A 23,674-nucleotide genomic window follows, 5' to 3' on the forward strand; every position below is an offset into this window, starting at 1 on the left:
AAAGCGTTCGACAATGTAACACGGGGGAATATGTTCGAAATTCGGAGCAGCAAGAGATGGGTAATATGCAGTGTGTACATGAAGTGTTCACATGTGTGTGAAATCCTAAGGGCCGGCCAGGGTGGTCAAGCGGTTCTAGGCGCTTCAGTCTAAGAACCGCGCGACCGCTACGGTCGCAGGTTCGAATCCTGCCTCGGGTATGGATGTGTATGATGTCCTTAGGTTAGTTAGGTTTAAGTAGTTCTAAGTTCTAGGGGACTGATGACCACAGATGTTAAGTCCCATAGTGCTCAGAGCCATTTGAAATTTTTTGAACTAGTATCAAAAACAGGCGTTAGTCTAAGGAAGAAATTTCTGAGAAAGTACGTTTGAAGGACACCATTGTATGGTAGTGAATTATAAACAGTTGGAAAACCTAAACAGAGGAGAATTGAAGATTCTGTGATTTGGGGATACAGAAGAATGTTGAAAGTTAGGTGACTGAGAAGGTGTAAAATGTGTAGGTGCTCTGGAGAATCGATGAAGAAACATGTGGAAAATATTGACAGGAAGGTAGGACATCTGTTAAGATAGCAGGGAATAACCACTCTGGTACCAGTGGGAGCTGAAAGGATAAAAGCTGCAGGGGAGGACAAAGATTGGAATACACGCACAAATAACTGAGGACGTTGGTTGCAAGTGATACTCTGAGGTGCAGAGGAAGTAGTGGGGGCTGACCGACATACGGACTTCATTCATCCAGTATCTGAGAATGAGAGCACCTAACGACTTACAACACAGTTTCTTACGATACTTTTTTTCGTCGGCGCCCCCAAAGAAATGATGAAAGGGGAAAAGTTTATCGTTTACTACGTTTTCACTGTTCGTGGAGTGAAATTTCAGCATCAGACTCTGCCGTACACAGGGTGGTCCATTGATAGCGACCGGGCCAGATATCTCACGAAATAAGCGTCAAACGAAACAACTAGAAAGAAGGAGGGAAACCAGATGGCGCTATGGTTGGCCCGCTAGACGGCGCTACCATAGGTCAAACTGATATCAACTGCGTTTTTTAAAAATAGGAACCCCTATTTTTTCTTACATATTCGTGTAGTACGTAAAGAAATATGAATGTTTTAGTTGGACCACTTATTTCGCTTTGTGATAGATGGCGAATAGTAACAAACGTATAAGTACGTGGTATCACGTAACATTCCCCCAGTGCGGACGGTATTTGCTTCGTGATACATTACCTGTGTTAAAATGGACCGTTACCAATTGGGGAAAAGGTCGATATCGTGTTGATGTATGGCTGTCATAATGAAAATGCCCAACAGGCGTGTGCTATGTATGCTGCTCGGTATCCTGGACGACATCATCCAAGTGTCCGGACCGTTCGCGGGATAGTTACGTTATTTAAGGAAACAGCCACATGCGAAACGTCAACCAGACCTGCAACAAATGATGATGCCCAAGTAGGTGTTTTAGCTGCTGTCGCGGTTAATCCGCACACCAGTAGCAGACAAATTGCACGAGAATCGGGAATCTCAAAAACGTCGGTGTTGACAATGCTACATCAACATCGATTGCATCCGTACCATATTTCTATGGAACAGGAATTGCATGGCGACGACTTTGAACGTCGTGTACAGTGCTGCCACGGGGCACAAGAGAAATTATGGGACGATGACAGATTTTTTGCACGCGTTCTATTTAGAAACGAAGCGTCATTCACCAATCGCGATAACGTAAACCGGCTTAATATGCACTATTGGGCAATGGAAATCCACGATCGCTGCGACAAGTGGAACATCAGCGACCTTGGCGGGTTAATGTATGGTGCGGCATTATGGGAGGAAGGGTAATTGGCCCCCATTTTATCGATGGCAATCTAAATGGTGCAATGTATGCTGATTTCCTACTTAATGTTCGACCGATGTTACTACAAGATGTTTCACTGCATGACAGAATGGCGATGTACTTCCATCATGATGGATGTCCGGCACATAGCTCTCGTGCGGCTGAAGCGGTATTGAATAGCATATTTCATGAAAGGTGGATTTCTTTCTGTGGGGAAAGTTGAAGGATATTAGCTATAGTGATCCACCGACAACGCCTGACAACATGTGTCAGTGCATTGTCAATGCATGTGCGAACATTACGCTGTTGAGAGGAATGTCGTTACACGTATTGCCAAATGCATTGAGGTTGACGGACATCATTTTGAGCATTTATTGCATTAATGTGGTATTTACAGGTAATCACGCTGTAACAGCAAGCATTCTCAGAAATGATAAGTTCACAAAGGTACATGTATCACATTGGAACAACCGAAATAAAGTGTTCAAACGTACCTATGTTCTGTATTTTAATTGAGAAAACCTACCTGTTACCAACTGTTCGTCTAAAATTGTGAGCCATATGTTTGTGACTATTACAGCGCCATCTATAACAAAGCGAAAAAATTGGTCCAACTAAAATATTCATATTTCCTTACGTACTACACGAATATGTAATAAAAATGGGGGTTCCTATTTTAAAAAACGCAGTGGATATCCGTTTGAACTATGGCAGCGCCATCTAGCGGGCCAACCATGGCGCCATCTGGTTTCCCCAGTCAAGCTAGACAAGTTTCGTTGCTTGTAGTTTTTTCGTTTGACGCTTATTTCGTGAGATATTTGGCCCTGTCACGATCAATTGGACCACCCTGTATACCACAGGATGCACCCGCAAAATTATACCCTAATGCGTCATGACTATGGAGTTTGATGAAAAATTAGTTTCTGCCTAACATGACTCGCAGTACAAATTAACACCAGGCATGAATTTTTACTATATTACTTCTTTATTGTTAACTCTACTCGCAACACAGTTTGGAGACAGCATCCACATACACCACTGTTGGCGGAGTGTAGCACTCTCGATTAAAGGTTAACTGTGCTAAAGTTGGCATTTAACCCCATTCAAGGTAAAATTTTCTTCCACTGTGCTCGATCAAAGTTAAACGAGGGATGTGACTGCAGTTCAATTTGACCGTGGCGATCGACTGTTTTTCTTGAGATGACGAGGGTTTTCTTAGCGTACGGTATTAAGACAGTAGCGCGTTTCGATGTTGTGGGACACTGAAGTCATCGTATACTGTACCCTATACTTCAGATGAACCCAGAAAAAAATATTAATTTGTGAATAAAACTTACGAGGAGCAGAACTGAATCGTGCTTTCGCATGTGACCACACTGCTTTCTTCTCTCCAGCAAGTGCTCCATACGACAATGAGATGGTTGTCATTTTGTGTATTTATGGTACATGAAGTTCAAAACTCAAACATACCTATCCCAAAGCAGTTCGAAGCTACTCTCAAAATTATCGAGAAAATAGTCTTGAAAGTTCTTCAAGCGTGTGTAATATGCCAAAATTAGGGAAATTTTGTTAGACGAGCGATGTGGCTGTGTGGTAACATGTTTGTTCGCAGCATTGTGGCTGTGGGTAGGTTCCCAGAAAAACGTAAATTTTTAAACAGTGGTTCATGTTTTGTAAGAATTTACGTGAAACGTAAAATACAAAAAAAAAAAGAACAGAAAAAGACCAATTTGTAGTTGTGTAACCATATAGTATCGGTTAACCATCTTTTATAAAATATTAGGAATTAAGATCTTCGGTTTACAATGAAAACTGGATTTTTGTGTGCAGTATAATTGTACTGTAAATAGAAATGAGAAGACGTTCATTTTCCCTAAAAATTAATATTAGACGTGTCACTCAGCAAATATTTGAGAATTTTATGTTTAAATGATGTAAGTATTCGAACTGAACAGGAATGAGCGAAACGAGACTTTGTACATTTGTTCTTTTATTCTACAAACGGATGCATGCGTATCGACGAATTTGAGAAGTATATCCGTTCTCTTGTTTTCTACTTCGTAACATAAACGAACGGACTAGTAACGAGGTATAAACACACACCCGCTTTTTGAAAGTGAGAGCATGTGACGATGACGTCATTCACAAGCTATTGTCTAGAAAACCTATGTATAGAGGCGGTTACGTGCAAATTCGTATCTCGGTACGTTTATAATGTTTACTTTTCGACCGTCTCATTACAGCCGAATGAAACACAGTTTTCGGCCGTAAGCGTCGGCAGCACCACCCAAAATATAACGTCAAAAGAAGTGTTCAGCTCCTAGTGGTGTGAAGTCTGGAAAATAAAATTTCAAACGAGGCTTATAAGAAGAAGAACCGCGGCCGAAATGGATCAAAGACACAACATGTAGAACAACGTGTACGGAACCTGCCGCTGAAGATGTCTTGCAAAGAATAAAGGCGAAACGCATAAAATTATGGCGCGAACACCGTGTTCCATTCAGTTGTAATTAAACGGTCCAAAAGTAGAAATTACGGTAATATTACGCGAAACCGAGGACGACAGGACAAGGAAAGTTGAAGATGTCTCTCTTAACATATGTGCATCTGCAGGGCTTCTTCCATTGCAATACACGGAGTTAACTGCAGTCAAATGCACGGTTGGCTAACGGTGGTTTGCCGACTGGTGATAAACGTCGGTGCAGATATTTTAAACGCGTTTCGCTTTTAACCACGATCACGGGACGTTGGTTGTCTCGCTTTTTAGCGTGCACTCAGCCATCAGTGTACTCGAGCGTGCTCGCCTGTGAGCTTCCAAACAGGACGGGCGCAGTTGGACAGGCAGCAGGCAGCTGACGCCCGGTCTGTACTGCAGCCAGGCAGCAGCGGGCGTGGCGATGCTCCACAGGCCAGGGGCACCCGGCCAGGACTGGACCAGCAGCTCGCGCACGTGCGGGAAGCGTGCAGCACCACACGCTGGTACAGCCCACCCTATCCAGAGGCAGCCTCCACCACTGAATGTGAGCCGCCGCAGCTGCACAGCTGTCCTCTAGTCATCTGTCTCAACAGGACAAAATGGCTCTGAGCACTATGGGGGTTAACATCTGAGGTCATCAGTCCCCTAGACTTAGAACTACTTAAACCTAACTAACCTAAGGACATCACACACATCCATGCCCGAGGCAGATGAGCTGGTGCGTTTCTGGCGCCAGTTTCCATTGATCGTCATTTTGATCTTTGAGTCGACTTGGATGCTCATTTGTCTCCTGCTCATCTTTGGCGGCGCGGATTGAACGGCAGCGCGTTCGCTCTGCTGGGGAGGCGTGTCGGGATCGGCGGTAAGCGAGAGTCACGTGGGGCTGTGTACGTAGGCAGGGCGGCGAGAGGACGAGTCGGACAACCAAGGAGCGGGGCCAGCGGCTACGGCGTGTTGAGTCGTGAGGGCAGGTCCACCGCCCATGGTGATTTGGTTTTCCTAGAGGTCGGAAGGACAAGCTCCTTCGAGTCTGTTATCAGCTACGCCGGCCGATGGAATTGGAGTTGCCGAGTTGCTTCAGGGGGTTGCGTGCGGCTTAATTGAATATGCCAGTGTACTAAAAATCCATTGGAATTGTTTTAGTTGTTTATCACTTACCTCGGTGTCGTGACTAACTACCTTGACGGCGCTTGAGTAAGTGTGGCTACGCCCAACCAACCGACATCAAGGGTGATTAAAGACGAAGCTAGAAGTGCAACGAGTAGTGAGTAAGTCTGGCTCTGGCGCTTCAAGACACGCCAAGATACGTCCTCTTTCTATCTTGTAGTTCATTTGGTAGTTTGGCGTGTAAATGTGAGCCCAGATTATTCTTGTCAGCTTAACTTGAGAGCATGATTTTTTGCGAATTTATTAATCAAAGTTTAAGAGCTGGCACTGGCCAAGTCATTCACGGAGGCTAATTTGTTTCTATTCAGTTGTATTGATCACCTGTACTCTAGATAAGATTGTGGAGTTTAAGTCTCAGAATATTGTCTGCCGTTCATGTGTGTTGTGTTACTGATAATTGGCAGCGGTCGACGCGAGCATACTGGGAGCAGAGCACCGCGGGGGCAGAGAGATATTTTAGGCCCTCTCCTCTCCTTTACATCTTAGGTTATGTTGTCACTGTTGCGTGATTCCATCTTTCCGGTGAAGAATTGTGACATCTGAAGTTCAATTTCAGTGCCAAGTTGAGTACATATCTATGTCATTTTCTGTCTCGTGGATCTCTCGTATTGATTTGAATCCTTGGTCTGCTCGCGTCTATCGCTAATTTACACGCAATGTTGAAGGAACCTCATTCTAGTGACATTGTCATATGGTCGTGTTCTAGTTGTAATCATTCTAAGAATATTGTTGATTAATCAACTGAGTAAGTAAATTTGAAGATTGGTTTGGTTAAAATTAATGCACCTCCCTAGTTCTTTTAGTCATTTGTATATAGTTTTGTTTAGGAAAATTGGCTAGCCAAACTTTAAAAGATCTGTGTGCCTACCCTTAATCTGTTCCTCAGCTGATTGGAAGTAATGAGAGTTCTAGTGGGAACTGTATGGACATTTGTACTATTTAAGTAAAGCTTTACCCGAGTATATTCACCTAGTAATATGAAAATTCCAAGTTTTATGGGTCTTGTTCCGGTTAAAGAAATTTGTTTGTTGTTTGTCAAGGTGATCTGGCCCTGTATTATTGTGATTGTGATTTTATAATGCTTTTGATTGTAAGAAAGTATGTAGCAGCTGCAACGGATTACTATTGTGATTTTGGTGTGTCACTACCATTAAACAATTCAGCAGGATTCGAACCTGCGACCGTAGCAGCAGCGCGGTTCCGGACTGAAGCGCGTAGAACCGCTCGGTCTCAGCGGGCGGCCTCAACAGGATTCACAGCGCATTTGCAATTTAATACGTCGTTAACAGTATTCTTCCGCTCCTGTTTCTACTTGCCCTGGTACTCGGCACAACGCTATGATTTTCGCTGTGTGTCTAATACAAGAAGGGAGTCGGGTAACATTTGTATAATTTTCATTGCCAGGTAAATTTGTCAGAGTGTTTAGGGATCACTGAGAAGGAACCCTTGAGTGCGATATTGCAATTTCACTCTTTAGTAACGCTCATATGAAAGCTTTGTGTTAACAGTTATGGCAGCAAAAATATTAGCAGCGGGCGACTCACAATGTGAATCAGGAGGGCGACAGAAAATGAGAGTCCTGGAGGAAACAAACCATTAACTTGCACCACGAACACCGAATGAAAAACGGTGCGCCACAGTGATGACGAGGGTTGTCACCGCCAAGATCGAAGGCGGACTGCTTGGGAGCTACAGACCGTACAGGACGCTCGTCTAGGCACCCACTCTTAAAGAATGCGTACAGAACTAGTAGCGAGGTGATGACAGCTGGTGGAATTCGATGCCATGCAGCTGAATGCGAAACAGTCTGCCGTGGAGCTTACCGTCAAACTGGCTGTACAGTAAGGTATATCTGCAGATAGTGCGGTAACATGTTTTGTAGGCGCAGAAAAAACAGACATCCCGAGGCCGAGTTTGTCCTGTGGCGATATGAACTGCAATGTCACAACTTTTAAGGACGGATAGTTCGTTCTAACGAAGTATGATTTTTATACGCAGACCAGGAATCAAGAAAAAGCATTTTGACCAGCTGCTGGCCAAAAACGTTGCTCATACCAAAGTTATATTTCTCTTACTTCCTGTGACGTAAATATTCCCTACTGCCATTGCAAGATCACGCAAACGAGAAAGAATCGTAGGGGGCAGGGCACGCCCAACTCCTCGCAGCCCAGTAAACAACTTTCCAGACAATTTACCACCAAGATCAACGGTCAACATAGTTGTACACGAATCCATTACGGCATTGATGTTGAGTGATCTAGACACAACTCTCTTCGTACCTCTAATTTCCAGGGTTCCTTTGCATTTCTTTTTCAAATCACGACTGGTCGGAGTTGAAAACAAATTACTTACTGAACGATCGCATAAGTTTGTTCATCTCATCTACATATTTTACGCCAATCCCGCAGCTTGTTGTGCATCGTGTAAGTGGACGCTTTGTTTGAAATTTCGTTATCTTACGTCTTCCAATTATGTAGCACTATATGAATTATGCAAACATCCACTTCTTGGCTTGAAATCAGTGTAACCTATGCCTCGCCCAATTTGATGTGCATGACGTAGTATGTGACTGTCACGCACGTCCTGTAAATTGTATCGAGCACTCTCGAAACGCGGGAACACCAGTCTTTGTAACGAGTTCTTCTTGTCCTCCCTTGAATATCCGTAGTTTATCCGCGAGGCGTGCATATACAGAGACATACGGAAAGCAGAGCAAAAGCTCTCCGAATGTGGAGGTGACTGCATACAGTCGAGTGCAATGCTATATTACACGTCCTGATCAATGCGTTTAGGCTAGATGGTGGCGCCTGCGCCACATTTACAATCCATTTTAGAACACAGAACGAGATGTTATGCCATGATCGCATATATATATCTGACCTCAAACAGATAGAATTGCGAAAAGCGACCAGGGACTCGGTATATATCGACCGAATATAGAGGCAAATGCGGTGAGCTTGAGGAAGTACTTTGCTATCTTCTGGTTCGCACCAAACAGTTTGTATATCGGACCAAGTATGCTGGAACAGGAGGAGCCCCGGAAAAACGTGGACATCGAAACGAAGGGAATAAGGGAGGCAGTCAATTTTTTTTCCCATTGAGGGTGCATTATACTGTACGTCTATTGAGGCACCAGTGATTCCGGATGCATCAGTCACGTGACATAGCCTGCGTTCTACTCGTATACAGCAACGTGTTCCGTATGTGTTTTAAAGCACTGTCTACTTGCGGTCGTTAACGGTAAACCTGTTGGTCATGAGAGGACTTCCATCTCATGTATGAAGAAACTTGACACAGTCCTCTAAAGGATCTTTCATTTATGCGATCACCCCTGTCGCATCTTGGGTTTAAAATCGAGGCTTCAGGGTTATAACGAACTTAGCGGTAAGAGCTTGTGACGCGCTGCAATCACTGTCTCTGCATTGTCCGACTGATGTGCTGTTTACAGAGTTAGTGACTGAATGAGTTGTAATTTGCACATGTTGCACGCTGCTGCTTTGCATTTATCTGTTTCCTTGTAGGATGTATCCCCTGCTAGTAGGGCCTTATGCAGGCATCTGAGCAGTGATCGGATATGAACAGTGGACACTATAGATCTCTGCAAAGCTACATTGCGCTCATATCACCAACAGCAAATGTTTTACGATTCGATAAGGTAGTCCAGCGTAGAGAAACTGTGAAGAAGGATGTATGTATGATAGGGGTCAACGGTTTTCGATCTAATATTATAACCAGTTTTTAAGTGCAGAACGTCGTAGTCTCAGTAGTGTGTGTGTTTATGTTCTCTATCTTACGAATACCTTCCAAGTACAGATCCTAGACTCTAGAACAATAATTTAGAGTTGATAGCTTCGTTGATTTAGGTAAAAATGTATCCAACACAATGCGTCTCGAACTCCATCGCGTAGAAAAATAAGTCTTTTGTTGTTCTTCTTAACTGTATACTATTACATTACGGCGCTTTGAAATCTGTTACCATACATCGATAAGGAGTGCTAAGCTCCTCGACATGGTAACATCTCGAGAAATCTCGTGCACTTGGATGGGCTTGGAGAGCTATATTCATTCATGAGACGTGGAGTGTAGCACTCTTCTTCTGATCACTGGAGATTAATTTTCTAGCGGTGCTGCAGGGTGTGTTGGTCAATGACTGTATGAGGTTGCTTTTTTACCCTAAGACGGGGAGAATGCTCTCTGATTCCCATAAGCTGAGAGATAGATCGTAAATTAAACACTATGCTCGAAGTGTTGCAAATATGTAGAGCGTTGTCTGATATACTTTGATCATGTATCTGTTCAAGAATTAACAATGAATGCACGTACTGCACAGTAATCTACCCACATTCGCAATCATACTCGCAAAGTGATGTAAAAGGGGCGGTTTAGCTGTGATACTGAAATTGGGGGCCATGCTGTCACATAAATGGCCGGTGCTGAACTTAGTGTAAAACTCTTCGCACTATCAAGTCTGTTGCTTAATATTACAGTACATTGAAGGTGTCATTCCCATCACATCCGCGCATCGGTTACCATATAATGATTGAGTGACATAGCTTGTTTGAGTTGGGGGAGAAGTTTTGTGAGCGGGAGACAACTTCTGGGGGTTGTTAGCAGCTAAACATCGATCGCGTACATGAGTGCAAAATTACCAACAACTCGAAATGGAACGCCGAGCCATCATCTGTTCCGTCATGGCGACATATGAACTTAAATGTAGAGGTCACTTTCGCACGGTAGTTTGGAAACTCTCCACAACGCTGCCAAACTCTTCTAGTTTCTTATGTTGTAAGTGTGTTTTATTTAAAAATAATTCAGTGTTATGATATCAGCGGTAAGAATATGATTTACATAGTGTGATGTCTAGTTTTCTGTGAGAGGTCGTGGATCAGAGCGTCTTAATGCCAGTTTAGAATCTGACATAGAGGTCGAAGTCGTGGTAGAAAAAAAGAAGTGTTTGGCAGTGTACAAAGCGCGTTAGAAAACAGTGTTTCAAACAACTATACAGGGCCACAGTGGGCGTTTCTTGCGATTTACAGTATATTACGTGGGATACGATCATTCTCGTAGAGAAGAGGTGATGAAACTTTAAACTACCGTCTATAGTGTATGAATAAGTGTGTATTTGAGAGGTAAATTCAGCGAGGGGCGAAGTATGCCGTTAGGGCTGCACGCTGTGCTATTCTGGAAAGTACTGCGAAATCTCTCTCTATATCCCTCTCTCTGTCTCTGTCTCTCTCTCTCCGCGCTGGACCCCCAACGCAACTTTGTGTCAACGCGTGAGTAATGGCGTCTATGTGAGTTCTATATCGGATGAATTATTTCAGCTTCTATAGTTGTTAATTTTTGTCTGTTGGGGGGTGGGGGTTAGAGAATAACGACGATTGGATGTTGGGCTTATAGATTTGAATGGACGTGGATCTGTAGTACTTGCATGTAGTTTGGGAACGCACCACAATGCTCGCATTTCCGCCGAATGGTCAAAACACGGTCCTGTCGCAGTAACTCAGATCGCTCTGTTTCTAGACGGGCTCCAGAATGTGGTGGATATGGATCAGGCTTCTGCTCAGTTCCGACTTAAAATGGTATGATCACATGCGCAATGGAAGCAGTTGCAAGATGTTTAGGGACTGACTAAGACCATGTTGGATTTTTACTGTAGCAGATAGGTTCGAGAAAGGTGACTCGTTTCGAGATATGATTCACTTGTGGCTGTGATCCTTCTCAATGCGTCATCGCCTTTAACTCAGTGGATGTATAACGGAACATCTGACATGGTATCGAGACAGAATACGTTACACATACGGTGTTCCAGAGCCGAATTACTTTCAAAATCCATCGGGCGGGTGTGTGATACGTCCGGTTTATAAAGTATATCTGTTTGTGTAAAGGAAATGTCTATGTGCTGTTGTAGGGAGGGTGTGGATTTGACTTGCGGTACTGTGATAGCGATGGGAAGAATATGTATAGTGCTAAGGAAGTACAGCTATTTCCAGAGCCACAGCGTTCAACAGAGTGTATTTCCAATACTTTGTTCATTGCTGAATACCGTTCAGTTGAGACCTAGATCGGAAGATTTAATTGTAAGTATAATGATAGAAGAAATATGTGAGGCGTTTTCTAGAATGAGTTCGTGTAAGCAAAGTCTGTGGCGGTATTGATTCGCAAACCCACGTTAATGGTAGCGGTCTTCCGAATGCAGAGTTTAGGAATGTATGATAGTTAACTTTACCCTGTTCTAGACGACCGAATAAAGTATGTGCTGGGCTGCTTTCGTGATCAAGTGTAACTTAGGGAAGATGGTGCGTTTGCGGTGGAGCCTTATTCCCTCCTAGGCGCGCAGTCCGGAACCGCGCGACTGCTGCGGTCGCAGGTCCGAATCCTGCTTCGGGCATGGATGTGTGTGGTGTCCTTAGGTTAGTTAGGTTTAAGTAGTTCTATGTTCTAGGGGACTGATGACCACAGTAGTTAAGTCCCGTAGTGCTCAGAGCCATTTGAACCTTATTCCCTCCCATGTAAATTGTCCGGTCGACTGCTTCTGCACATTTGATGCCTTTATTTAGTTGAGGGAGTATGGATTGTGGTGTGTTGGACACACGTCTGCCTGTTCTGTAGAAGTGGGAAAGACAGTAGCTGGTTTGTAAACAATATTGATCATGTGGGATCTGTTGGATCACCGACTTCGGTATTCGAGAGTGCGAATATCAGTTTACTCTACTTGTTTCTAGTTAGTCAATGGTTTGCAGCACGCTGCACCTCGCAAAAGTTTGGTGTTTGTGGAGAATTAATTTACAGTCTATATCCTACGCATTATGTTGCGTTAGCGATTGTCTCGCTAGTGCTGTGTGCTTGATATCGAGAAGTTCGGCGAAAATTGTATAATATTATGGCGAAAATACGGGTGTTCTTGTAATCGACTAGTCTGGAGAACTCTGTAGAAATGCGAGCAAGAAAGCGGAATGAGTAGAGCGTTTATGCCAAGGGGAAAGGAGCATGTCTTTGAACGTCAGTTCTGAGAGTGACTTCGGTTCGCTGATGTAAAGGGGGTGATTTGGTATGGTTGGGGATATGAACTGCATGTTTACTAGATCGAGACGGTACTCGGTGATATATTCCCTGGGTGAAGATCGGTTTGATGGTCCAATATTCTTGCTAGTATAGTATGTATTTGATGGCTTGTAGCCGGCCGCGGTGGTCTCGCGGTTCTAGGCGCGCAGTCCGGAACCGCGCGACTGCTACGGTCGCAGGTTCGAATCCTGCCTCGGGAATGGATGTGTGTGATGTCCTTAGGTTAGTTAGGTTTAATTAGTTCTAAGTTCTAAGGGACTGATGACCACAGTAGTTAAGTCCCATAGTGCTCAGAACCATTTGAACCATTTTTGATGGCTTGTAGACAAATTTCCCATGTTTAGTTTTCGGTGCAAAATGGTGATCAGTGTAAAATAGTTTATTACCACTGAGTGCAGCGTCTGTAGAAATAATGAACGCGTTGGGGGTGTTAGTTTGAGGGAACTGTCTGTGCAATTTAGCAAATGGTTCAAATGGCTCTGAGCACTATGGGACTTAACTTCTGTGGTCATCAGTCCCCTAGAACTTAGAACTACTTAAACCTAACTAACCTAAGGACATCACACACATCCATGCCCGAGGCAGGATTCGAACCTGCGACCGTAGCAGTCGCGCGGTTCCGGACTGAGCGCCTTAACCGCGAGACCACCGCGGCCGGCGCAATTTAGCAGTCTTTGCAAAATAACCGCTGGAAGTCCGAGAAAGAAAAGGTGGATGGTGCTTAGATACCTGCGGCATAATTAATTCGACTGGTAAATTCAATAAGAGCAAATGAGAATGCTCGATTGCTTGTGGTGGGATATAGGAGCGGTGAGAACATTTGCGTATGTTGAGAGCTGGTAGACTATCACGTTATGTCCGGAAGGACAGGCGATATTTTGGTAAACAGGTTCTGTTAGCGTGAGAATTTCCGTGCATACAAGCTGAGACATGAAGAAAGCGGGCGTTAACTGTTTCTGGTTGGTTGGTTGGCTCTGAGCACTATGGGACTCAACTGATGAGGTCATTAGTCCCCTAGAACTTAGAACTAGTTAAACCTAACTAACCTAAGGAGGCAGGATTCGAACCTGCGACCGTAGCGGTCTTGCGGTTCCAGACTGCTGCGCCTTTAACCGCACGGCCACATCGGCCGGCAAACTTTCTGGGATGCTATACAATTCCTCAGAGGTCGACTTGGTTTTTTTTTTTTTATTTTCACAAAGAGATGTGAGAATATGATTGGGAAGGTTGTTAGATGAGTTTGTAATTACGCGCGTGCCCTTGGCGGTGTTGCCTCGGCTATGCTGGGAGGCAGTAAATGTGGTTAGGCGCGTGTGTCAACATGCTCTGTGCTGTTCTGCGTTCAATGGTAAACACAAGTAGCGCCTGGAGATGCCTCGACTATGAGACTAGCGTGAAGGCACTTTGGTATGCTATGACAGTATGACGGTGAGTGTATAGAGGGATGCAAGTTTCATTGGTGTTCAGTGGCGGTGGCTGGCGGAGCGCGGGTCCCTGGCTGGTCGCGCAAGGAGCTGTGTCTAGGTGAACACGAATTTTGATAGGAATTTCACGGGCAGGAGTATGAATGCCGCTGTCACCACCTCATGTTTGCGGAAGCCGAGCAGGGACACGTGTGCGGTTTGAGGGCTGTCAGGCGAATGACTTCGCGGGGGAGAGGGTGTGGTGGTGGGTGCCTGTGCGCGTCTGTTGCGTTATTTTGCGAGCGGCCCTGAAGGCTGTGCCATGCGTTATCTGGACAGATATGTGTACTGCATTATTTAGGAGCAGTTTCCTATTGTACACTGAAATTAGGAGTTGTTTGGGTATCTGCAGACCATGTATTGTGTCGCCAAGCACATTAGGGTGGATGTTTTGTAACAGTGTGATGGATATATTCGATCGCTGAAGAACTGTTTGAAACTAAATAGAGTGAACCCGTTCTTTACTCCCCCCAGCAGCCCAGAGCAGGCTGAATCGTCTTCCCTCACGATCTTGATTTACGTCACGAAATGGACGACAGCATCATAGATCTCGTGGAGAACACACTGTTTACTGCCATCATGGATAACTGTACTTCCGTAATCAGCTGGTGTTACTGTGGCGTCCTCTGACAGCGAGGAAATGTACTAAGACAGTTGGGGTCTGGAGCTTGTGGTGAACACACTAGGTGGCACCATCTTAGATTAAGGCACTTGCGTCACTACAGTGTCCTCTAGTGGCATCGATATGAACTAAGTCAGTTGGGCTATGGACTCAGTGGCGAATACACTTGGTGGTGGTGTTGCCTCTAAAGGTTAAAGAAAGACTGGTGTATGATTTCAATAGTTGACAATTAGCAAGCAGAGTCTTTTACATGGATTATTATTTTGACAACTTAGGAGTTGTTTGGCTGTGTGGATGTAAGTGCTGTGCATTGCTTATGAGTGATTTGCATGTCCGTAGGCTGTGCAATGTGCTATTTTTGACGGTTTACAATTAGGTTCAAATGGCTCTGAGCACTATGGGACTCAACTGCTGAGGTCATTAGTCCCCTAGAACTTAGAACTAGTTAAACCTAACTAACCTAAGGACATCACAAACATCCATGCCCGAAGCAGGATTCGAACCTGCGACCGTAGCGGTCTTGCGGTTCCAGACTGTAGCGCCTTTAACCGCACGGCCACTTCGGCCGGCTTACAATTAGGAAGATTGTGTGCAGAGCTTTATACATGAGCTATGTAAGAGTGGTTTGCAGGTCTGTATGCTGTGGGACATGTCAGACCATGTGTTCTGTGATACATATACTCCATCCCTAAATAAACTGCTCGCAAATAAATGAAGTACACTCCTTCCTCCCTCCATCAGCCTAGTGTGGGATGAGTCCTTTTAGCACCTAGGAAGTGGTGGTGGTGGTGAGCTTCGTTTGCAACAATTTTCTTACGCTGGTAGCGAAAACGCAAGTGAGCTTTGTTTTACTGGCATATTTCACACTTGGCACCTGATCCTAGGAGGAAGTGGCGGTCAGGTGGCTGAGGTTGGTACAAGTGTCCTTTCTTTATGAGCAATTTTCTTAGGTTGGTAGTGAAAGTGCAAGTGGCCTTTCTTTACTGCCAGAATTCAAACTCGGCGAGGGAACCTAGGAAGAGGTGGCGTTCTGGTCCTTGTAAAGTAGTTGAAAGTAGGTAGTTGAAGATCTTTTTGTACCTATATGAAACTGTAAATTGAATTATTTAATATGATTAAAATTGAAATGGAATTAAGTACTTAGGTAATTGATAGGTTAGATGCGCGATGTGGGTGTTAGCATATTTACAGAAGACTATGTCTGGTGCGTGTATGGAGGTGGCAACCGATGGTGTGTGACGTAAGCGGTCGGAGGCCCGCAGGGCGTGTCCGGTTATAACGTGCGCACGCGCGATAAGAGCAGACGAGCTTGTGTCAGTTAACTTAGCGAGAACGTTCTTTGTCGAGCAAGCCACATAGTGGACTGGCGGTTGTGTGACATTGGGGAAGATTCCACTCTAGGGGCGAACAATTTTGGCGCGAAACGCGTGGGAGGGAGGAATACACGTGGTGAACGGACAACCTACCATTGTGACGTCAGAATTGGTAGGTTCGAAGGGGCAAAACTTGTTTACGCCGCTGGATCTGTGAGGTCCGAGAGGCCACTGGACCAGTGGCGTATGCACAGGCTACCGCTGACCGGTGGCGCCAGGGGTAGTCTCCTCTGCTGGTGATGATTTAAACTAAGTCAGTTGGAGTCTGCACCTAGTGGCGAGCACACTGGGTGTCGCCATCTCGAAGATGTGTACTAAGTCTGTTGGAGAACAAGTGATGACTGTACTGCTTGAAATAAAGACTTCAGTCCTTTTTCCTTGCAAAATCAGAGGATGTGAATTAGGTTAGTACAAGTGCAGTTTATTATTTGACGCGATTTTGATAGGTAAGCAGTGAAAAACGTAAGTGACAGCCAAAGTTCTTAGGATGTAGACTATTTCGTACGTGTGATCGATTATGGTGTTGGAATTTGAACTTGTGAGAGATTTTTGTTATGGATCTAACGCAAATGGCTTTCTTCCTGCCAAAATCAGACATATTGAATAAATAATAAATGATAATAATAATAAATAGAAGTACAGTTTTCAAGACATTATCGTGTTGGAATTTGAATTTGGATCAGTTTTCTAGTGGAGGTAGGCCAATAATAATAAATGATAATGAATGATAATAAATGATAATGAATAATAATAAAGACGAGTATGATTTTGGAGCCATTATTGTGTTGGAATTTGAATTTGGCGCCAATTTTTTCTGGAAGTTTTTTCCCACCAAAATTCAAATTTGGCGCAGTTTTTCTGGGGGTAGGTTAGTGGAGGTAGCACAATTGCCCTATTTTCCCCGGCAAAATCCGCCATCTTGGATGATGTCACAGCACTGCTCTCTGGTCACAAGGGTATGAACTAACACAGTTGGACTTGGGACCTCGTAATGAACACACGTGCATGGTATAAATATAATCATAAATAATAATAAATGATCCTGAATGAGATTTTCACTCTGCAGCGGAGTGTGAATGTTACTTCCCTTTATCAGCAAGCAGTTCGAAGGATACACGGTATGTCGCATCACTTACTGAGTGGTGCTGATGGAAGCCAGGTAGAAGAGGGCAGTCACACCACGAGCGGTTGTCTGACACGAATGTTGCCAACCAACCAACGGGATATTGGCCTGCTGCTTGTAGTTAACGCTGATACTGGTGAAATACTCCAGTATCTTCGCTCTGGTCCCTAGCTCGAGTCTCAGTCCGGCACACATTTTTAATCTGCCAGGAAGTTTCAATAACAAATGATAATAAATAGTAACGAATAATAATAAAGACACAGATGGTTTTGCATACATTATCCTGTTGGAATTTGAATTTCGCACCAATTTTTTCTGGAGGGTCAGGTTAGTGGACCTAGCCCAGTTGACCTATTTTCCCACCAAAATTCAAATTTACCAGCATTTTTAGGGGGTTTAGGTTAGTGGACATAGCCCAATTGACATATTTTCCCGCCAAAATCCGCCATCTTGAAGGACGTCATGCGCTGTTGCCAAGTCAACATGCCGCCGTGTTGGATTACGTCATCGCCGCCATCTTGAATAAATTTGGCAACAATGCAGAGTGCACACATACACTACTACTACTACTACTACAACACTACACTACTAATGCGAATCGCTGGAGGGAAGGCGACATACATTTCGAGGAACACTATTGGGAAACTTTAAGGAACAGTCATTTGAAACTGATTCCGAAACAACTATACTGCTGCCAAAGTACGTTTCGCGTACGGAGCACAGAGATAAAACGAGAGAAATTAAGACTCATCCTGAGAAGCAGTGGATAGCTTTGAGAGGTGAAATAGTGAAGGCAGCAGAGGATCAAGTAGGTAAAACGACAAAGGATAGTAGAAATCCTTGGGTAACACAAAAGATATTGAATTTAATCAACGAAAGGTGAAAATAAAAAAATGCAGTAAAGTAAGCAGGCGAAAAGGAATACAAACTTCTCAGAAATGAGGTCAACAGGAAGTGCAAAATGGCTAAGCGAGGATGGCTAGAGGACAAATGTAAGGAGGTAGAGGCATATATCACTAGTGGTAAGATAGATACTACGTGCCGGAAGATAAAGGAGACCTTTGGAGAAATGAGAACCATCTGTATAAATATCAAGAGCTCATATGGAAAACCAGTCCTAAGGAAAGATGGAAAAGCAGAAGGTCGAAGGAGTATATAGAGGGTACTTGAGGGCAATATTACGGAAATACAAGAGGACGTAGATGAAGATGAAATGTGAGACATGATACTGCGTAAAGAATTTGACAGAGCACTGAAAGACTCAAGTCGAAAAAAGGTCCCGGGAGTAGACAATATTCCATTAGAACTACTCTTAGCCTTGGGAGAGCCAGCCATGAGAAAACTGTACCATCTGGTGAGCAAGATGTATGAGACAGGTGAAATACCATCAGACTTCAATAACATAATAATAGCAATCCTACAGAAAACAAGTGAAAATTACCGAACTGTCAGTTTAATAAGTCATGGCTGCAAAATGCTAACACGAATTCTTTACAAACGAATGGAAAACCTAGTAGAAGTTGACCTCGGGGAAGATCAGTTTGGATTCCGTAGAAATGTCGGAACACGTGAGGCAATACTGACCCTAAGAGTTGTCTACATCTACATCTACATGGTTACTCTGCAATTCAAGCTTAAGTGCCTGGCAGAGGGTTAAATGAACCATTTTCATACTACTATCTTAGAAGATAGATTAAGGAAAGGCAAATCTACGTTTCTAGCATTTGTAGACTTGGAGAAAGCTTTTGACAATGTTGATTGGAATACTCTCTTTAAAACTGCGAAGGTGGCAGGGGTAAAATACAGGGAGCGAAACACTATTTACAATTTGGACATAAACGAGATGGCAGTTATATGAGTAAAGGGGCATGAAAGGGAAGCAGTGGTTGAGAAGGGAGTGAGACAGGGTTGTAGCCTATCCCCGATGTTATTCACTCTATATACTGAGCAAGCAGTAAAGGAAACAACAGCAAAATTCGGAGTAGGAATTAAAATCCATGGACCAGAAATAAAAACTTTGAGGTCTGACGATGACATTGTAATTCTATCAGAGACAGCAAAGGACGTGGAAGAGCAGTTGAATGGCTTGAACAGTGTCTTGAAAGGACGATATAAGATGAACATCAACAAAAGCAAAACGAGAGTAATGGAATGTAGTCAAATGTATGCAGACGATGCCGAGAGAATTAGATTAGGAAATGAGGCACTTAAAGTAGTAGATGTGTTTTGCTATTATGGGAGCAAAATAACTGATGTTGATGAAAGTAGAGAGGATATAAAATGTAGACTGGCAATGGCAAGGAAAGCGTTTCTGAGGAAGACAAATTTGTTAACATCGAATTTAGATTACAGTGTCAGGAAGTGAAACATGGACGATAAACAGTCTAGACAAGAAGAGAATAGAAGCTTTCGAAATGTGGCGCTACAGAAGAATGCTGAAGATTAGTTGGGTAGATCACGTAACTAATGAGGAGGTACTGAATAGAATTGTGTCACAATTTGACTAAAAGAAGGGACCAGTTGGTAGGATACGTTCTGAGGCATCATGTGATCACCAGTTTAGTATTGGAGGGCAGCGTGGAGGTTAAAAAAAGGTAGAGGTAGACCAGGAGATGAATACGCTAAGCAGATTCAGAAGGATGTAGGTTGCAGTAGTTACTCGGAGATGAAGAGGCTTGCACAGGATAGAGTAGCATGGAGAGCTGTATCATACCAGTCTCTGGACTGAAGACCACAACAACAACAACAAAGGAAATAGAACAAGACTTCACCAAGAAAAATACCAGTGACCTGAACAAAAGGTTTAAAGAAATCTAATGGGATATCGGAGATGTCAACCAGACGGTCTCTGCTTCAAAAGATGAGACAGCTCGCGAGAAACCGACTTATCAAACAGCTGTCAAATCTGGCGCTCTATCTCAACAAACTGGTCAACTGCGAATCTCTCACGAGGCAATTAGTTATGAACATCTTACTGTCTAATCCCAACTCAGAGCCACCAGCACCCAAGGAAGTACCAGACACTATTGAACGATGCTATAAAAATTCAATAGAGCCCCAGGAGGAAAGGGAGTTGCTCCAAACTCTGAAAGCTAAGTAAGGAATGTATGACGCAAAGAACACACAAGATCATAACAGAAACCTGGTAAACTAAACAGACCCACTCTGAATGCAAATGTGCACTCAGCCATTCGTTCATAAGAAGAGCGACGAATGAGGCTGGAACAGTTGCAGTTACCTGTCCTACCACTAACCTACGAAATCATCTGAAAAAGTCCCTTAAACAGACTCGTAAACACATGGAGCCACAAATAGGAGAGGATACGATATAGTAGTGTATGTGTTAATCCGAAATGCGATGTAAAATTTCTTCAGACATGCATGTTTGTCCGAAGGAAGTGGCACTGTGGTGACTACAGTCGTTATGAAATACATGCAATGTATTCGCAGTTGCGAATACGGACTACCATCAGCTGTATGATGGAATGATGACCATGTACGGGTCCGGGACTGGAACCCGGATTTGCCACTTTTCTCGAGCCTTACCACTTGTAGACACGTGGTTGACGATAAATGGAACTTTTGGTCTGGCAGGGATTCGTGGTCGCATAGCCACGTGGTAAGGCAATCACTCGCGGAAAGCGGGAAATGCGGGTTCGAGTCCCGGACTGGCAAATATTTTCGTTGCCATCATTCCATTATACAGCTGATGGTAGGCCATATTCGCAACTGTGAATACCTCACGTGTAATACCAAGCAGGTACAGAGCAGATCTTGAATAGTTAAAACAACATTTCAGATGAGAAACACCAAAAGTACAGTGGTAACATTTGTGGGGTTGAAGGAGGCGTATGACTCCAGAAACAGGCAGGTGCACTTCCACACACTAAAAGAATTCGGCATCAACAGAAACCCAAGAGAAACTATGCAGGAAGCACTGTCTAACACAATGTCTAAAATGCAATTCTCAAGCCGTTTGAGATCAAATCGAGACTCTCACCACTGATCTGTAAAGTAATCATTAAAAAACTCATGAATAAATGGGAAAAATAAGCAGAAGGTATTCATACTGACATAATAAGATACAATATTCAACGTGAAATGCCGATTCGCGGAAGATCTTACAGTTATCACTAACAACAGAGGAGAAGTCAAAGATAACATAGAAAAACTACACAAAATCACACAACAAACCGATGTGCAAATGGCATACCAATAAAAGCATTGCACTGAGAGATCACAAAAGTTGACAATAAGAACTCATGGGAAAATTACACAATGTCCTCATTTTTAATACATACGAGAAGTTAATCAGCCATTGGAGATTAGCTGACAGACCAATCAGGAAAGAATTAAAAAGCTGCAAAAAGCATATGTGCTCACATTGGAATCATAACAACAGCAAAAACAACAACAACAACAACAGCAACAATAAATGTTCCATTTCCATCAACGCAAAACTAAGGCACTACAACTCTGTCATACATCCTGAAGCACTATAGACAGCAGAAACAACAAAAATTGGCATAAAGACAAAAATAAAGGAAATGAACAAAAAATCTTTGGAATCAATAACAAGTGAAGGAATTTGGACGAACAGACTAACATCATAAATATACAGACACACAGACGGAATAATGGAAACGTTGAGAAAAAGAAGGATAACAATTTTTTGCAGATATGCTGACAGGATTATTGAGAACAGAGCCACATAAAATTCGCAAATCATCCATTCAGGCTCGTGAAAAGCAAAGTGCATAACATAAGCTGACAATGATTTGATACTACGAGACATGATAAGAGGTCATACGAAACATGTGAGATAGCTGTGGAGCAGGGGAGGTCAGTAGTTGGCACACACACACGCACACGCACACACACACACACACACACACACACACACACACACACACACCCTACCGCCACGCCGCGCTGTCTGAGCGCGAAGAGACGTAAGTGGCGAACACGCCACACTTCAATGGCGATGCATTCGTACTGCATACGACTTCTTTTGATATGTCTCAACAACATAAATCACAAACAAATTTTCAGTATTACTCAGTTACTTGTGGCACGCTGAAGACAGGATATAACTTTTATGTGGTACAAACTGTCAGCATACAGACAGGTGGAGACAATTTCAGAGATTTTCGCACTCAGGTTTCGAAATAACCATGACTTACTTAGTTCCATCACCAAAGAAAAAAAAACAGTGTTTCACACACATATTCTGATAGAAATAATTGATCACGTTTGCAAACACATCATGGAAACGCGTAATGTCTCTCTTAGGAAAACAATGTAGACGGTCTGGACAGTTGTAACGTAGAAGGATGGTAATTAATGAAAAGCACTTTCAGTTATTTTTTAGAACATAATTAAGCGCACACGATCGGTTTCGGCCTTTATATGTCATTACCAAGCCTATCTAAAAATCAACGTCAGACGATCCTTGGACATTGCTCCTCTGCGGTACAACTTTCAGATGCGCTTGACAATTGCCTAATACAGAGGCCACAGCCGGACGTTTGAATTTAATAAAGCTCTAAGAAAAAATAACTGGACTGGTTTTTCATTACGTGGACTTCACTCGCGGAATCAGCATCATCATCTAGACATGGAGAAACTAATAACAGTAAAAGGATTTGTCTTTAAAACGGAATTATACTGCAAATCAGTAAGTTACATCTGAAAAGGCACGGGGGCGCCTTCAATTGAAACGGCAAAGGATCTCGAAAACATTTAGAAAATTGACAGAAGATTGGCATTGTCCTTAAAAACGTTTGGGAAATTGTACCTGTTATTACTTCAGGACAACAACGAATTCTTATAGCGTCGCGTTTCTTTAACGCCGGTTACAATAGGGAAATGGACGCTGGTTTTTGTCAGAGTTTGTTACTTTCACAATGCGATTTTCTTTTTAAATGCATCCCCATCAAATGAGAAATAAGCTGTTCCACACTTTGTAGTTTTTTGCAGTGGGAAGTGTGCAGTCAAGTGCACTTAAAATGGGTAGTCTACAATCCATTCCGCATATTCTAATTTTCGTTCCTGCTCTGTTTTTTTCCTTCATAAATCGAACAATAACAGGTTTGAAATCGAAAAATCGTTCCAGGCATGCCCCTTGACTTAACCAACGTATTTTCCGGTATTATCTATATACAGTCTCTATACCCTTCGTTTAGTTCCATCAAAAACAGTTGCAGCTGACAATGGAATAATGCGCGCGACTTCGGAAATTCTGCTATTCGTGCAACCAATTTCTTCACGTCCTCCATGGCTGCAAATTTAGCGCAAAGTACTGCTTGATGTGTGTATTTTGTATTGTGTCTATTAAACCGGGGACCTGGAAACGACGGAGAGGCTTCGTCCCGCCGTAGCCCTCAGTGGTTCACAACCCCACAAAGGGCTAAAGCAGTCCACCCACCCCACCGCCACCCAACACCGAACCCAGGGTTATAGTGCGATTCGGCCCCCAATGGACATCCCACGGGAACGTCTCATACCAGACAAGTCTAACCACAAATGTTTGGTTAATAGAGTAAT

The 23,674-nt window shown here is 43.4% G+C and overlaps 1 protein-coding gene across 1 annotated transcript in view; it reads right to left on the reverse strand.

The window, feature by feature from the left end:
• Positions 1-4,576: 4,576 nt before the first annotated feature.
• The window catches only part of LOC124712445 (blood vessel epicardial substance-like), a 171,704-nt gene continuing 152,606 nt past the window's right edge, over positions 4,577-23,674 (reverse strand). Inside the window, exon 9 of the mRNA XM_047242739.1 lies at positions 4,577-4,853. Within this exon, the coding sequence (XP_047098695.1) occupies positions 4,577-4,853 (277 nt within the window). The remainder of the gene's footprint in view (positions 4,854-23,674) is intronic.

The sequence above is a fragment of the Schistocerca piceifrons genome, chromosome 8 (assembly GCF_021461385.2).
Source record: "Schistocerca piceifrons isolate TAMUIC-IGC-003096 chromosome 8, iqSchPice1.1, whole genome shotgun sequence".
Taxonomy (NCBI): Eukaryota; Metazoa; Arthropoda; class Insecta; order Orthoptera; family Acrididae; genus Schistocerca; species Schistocerca piceifrons.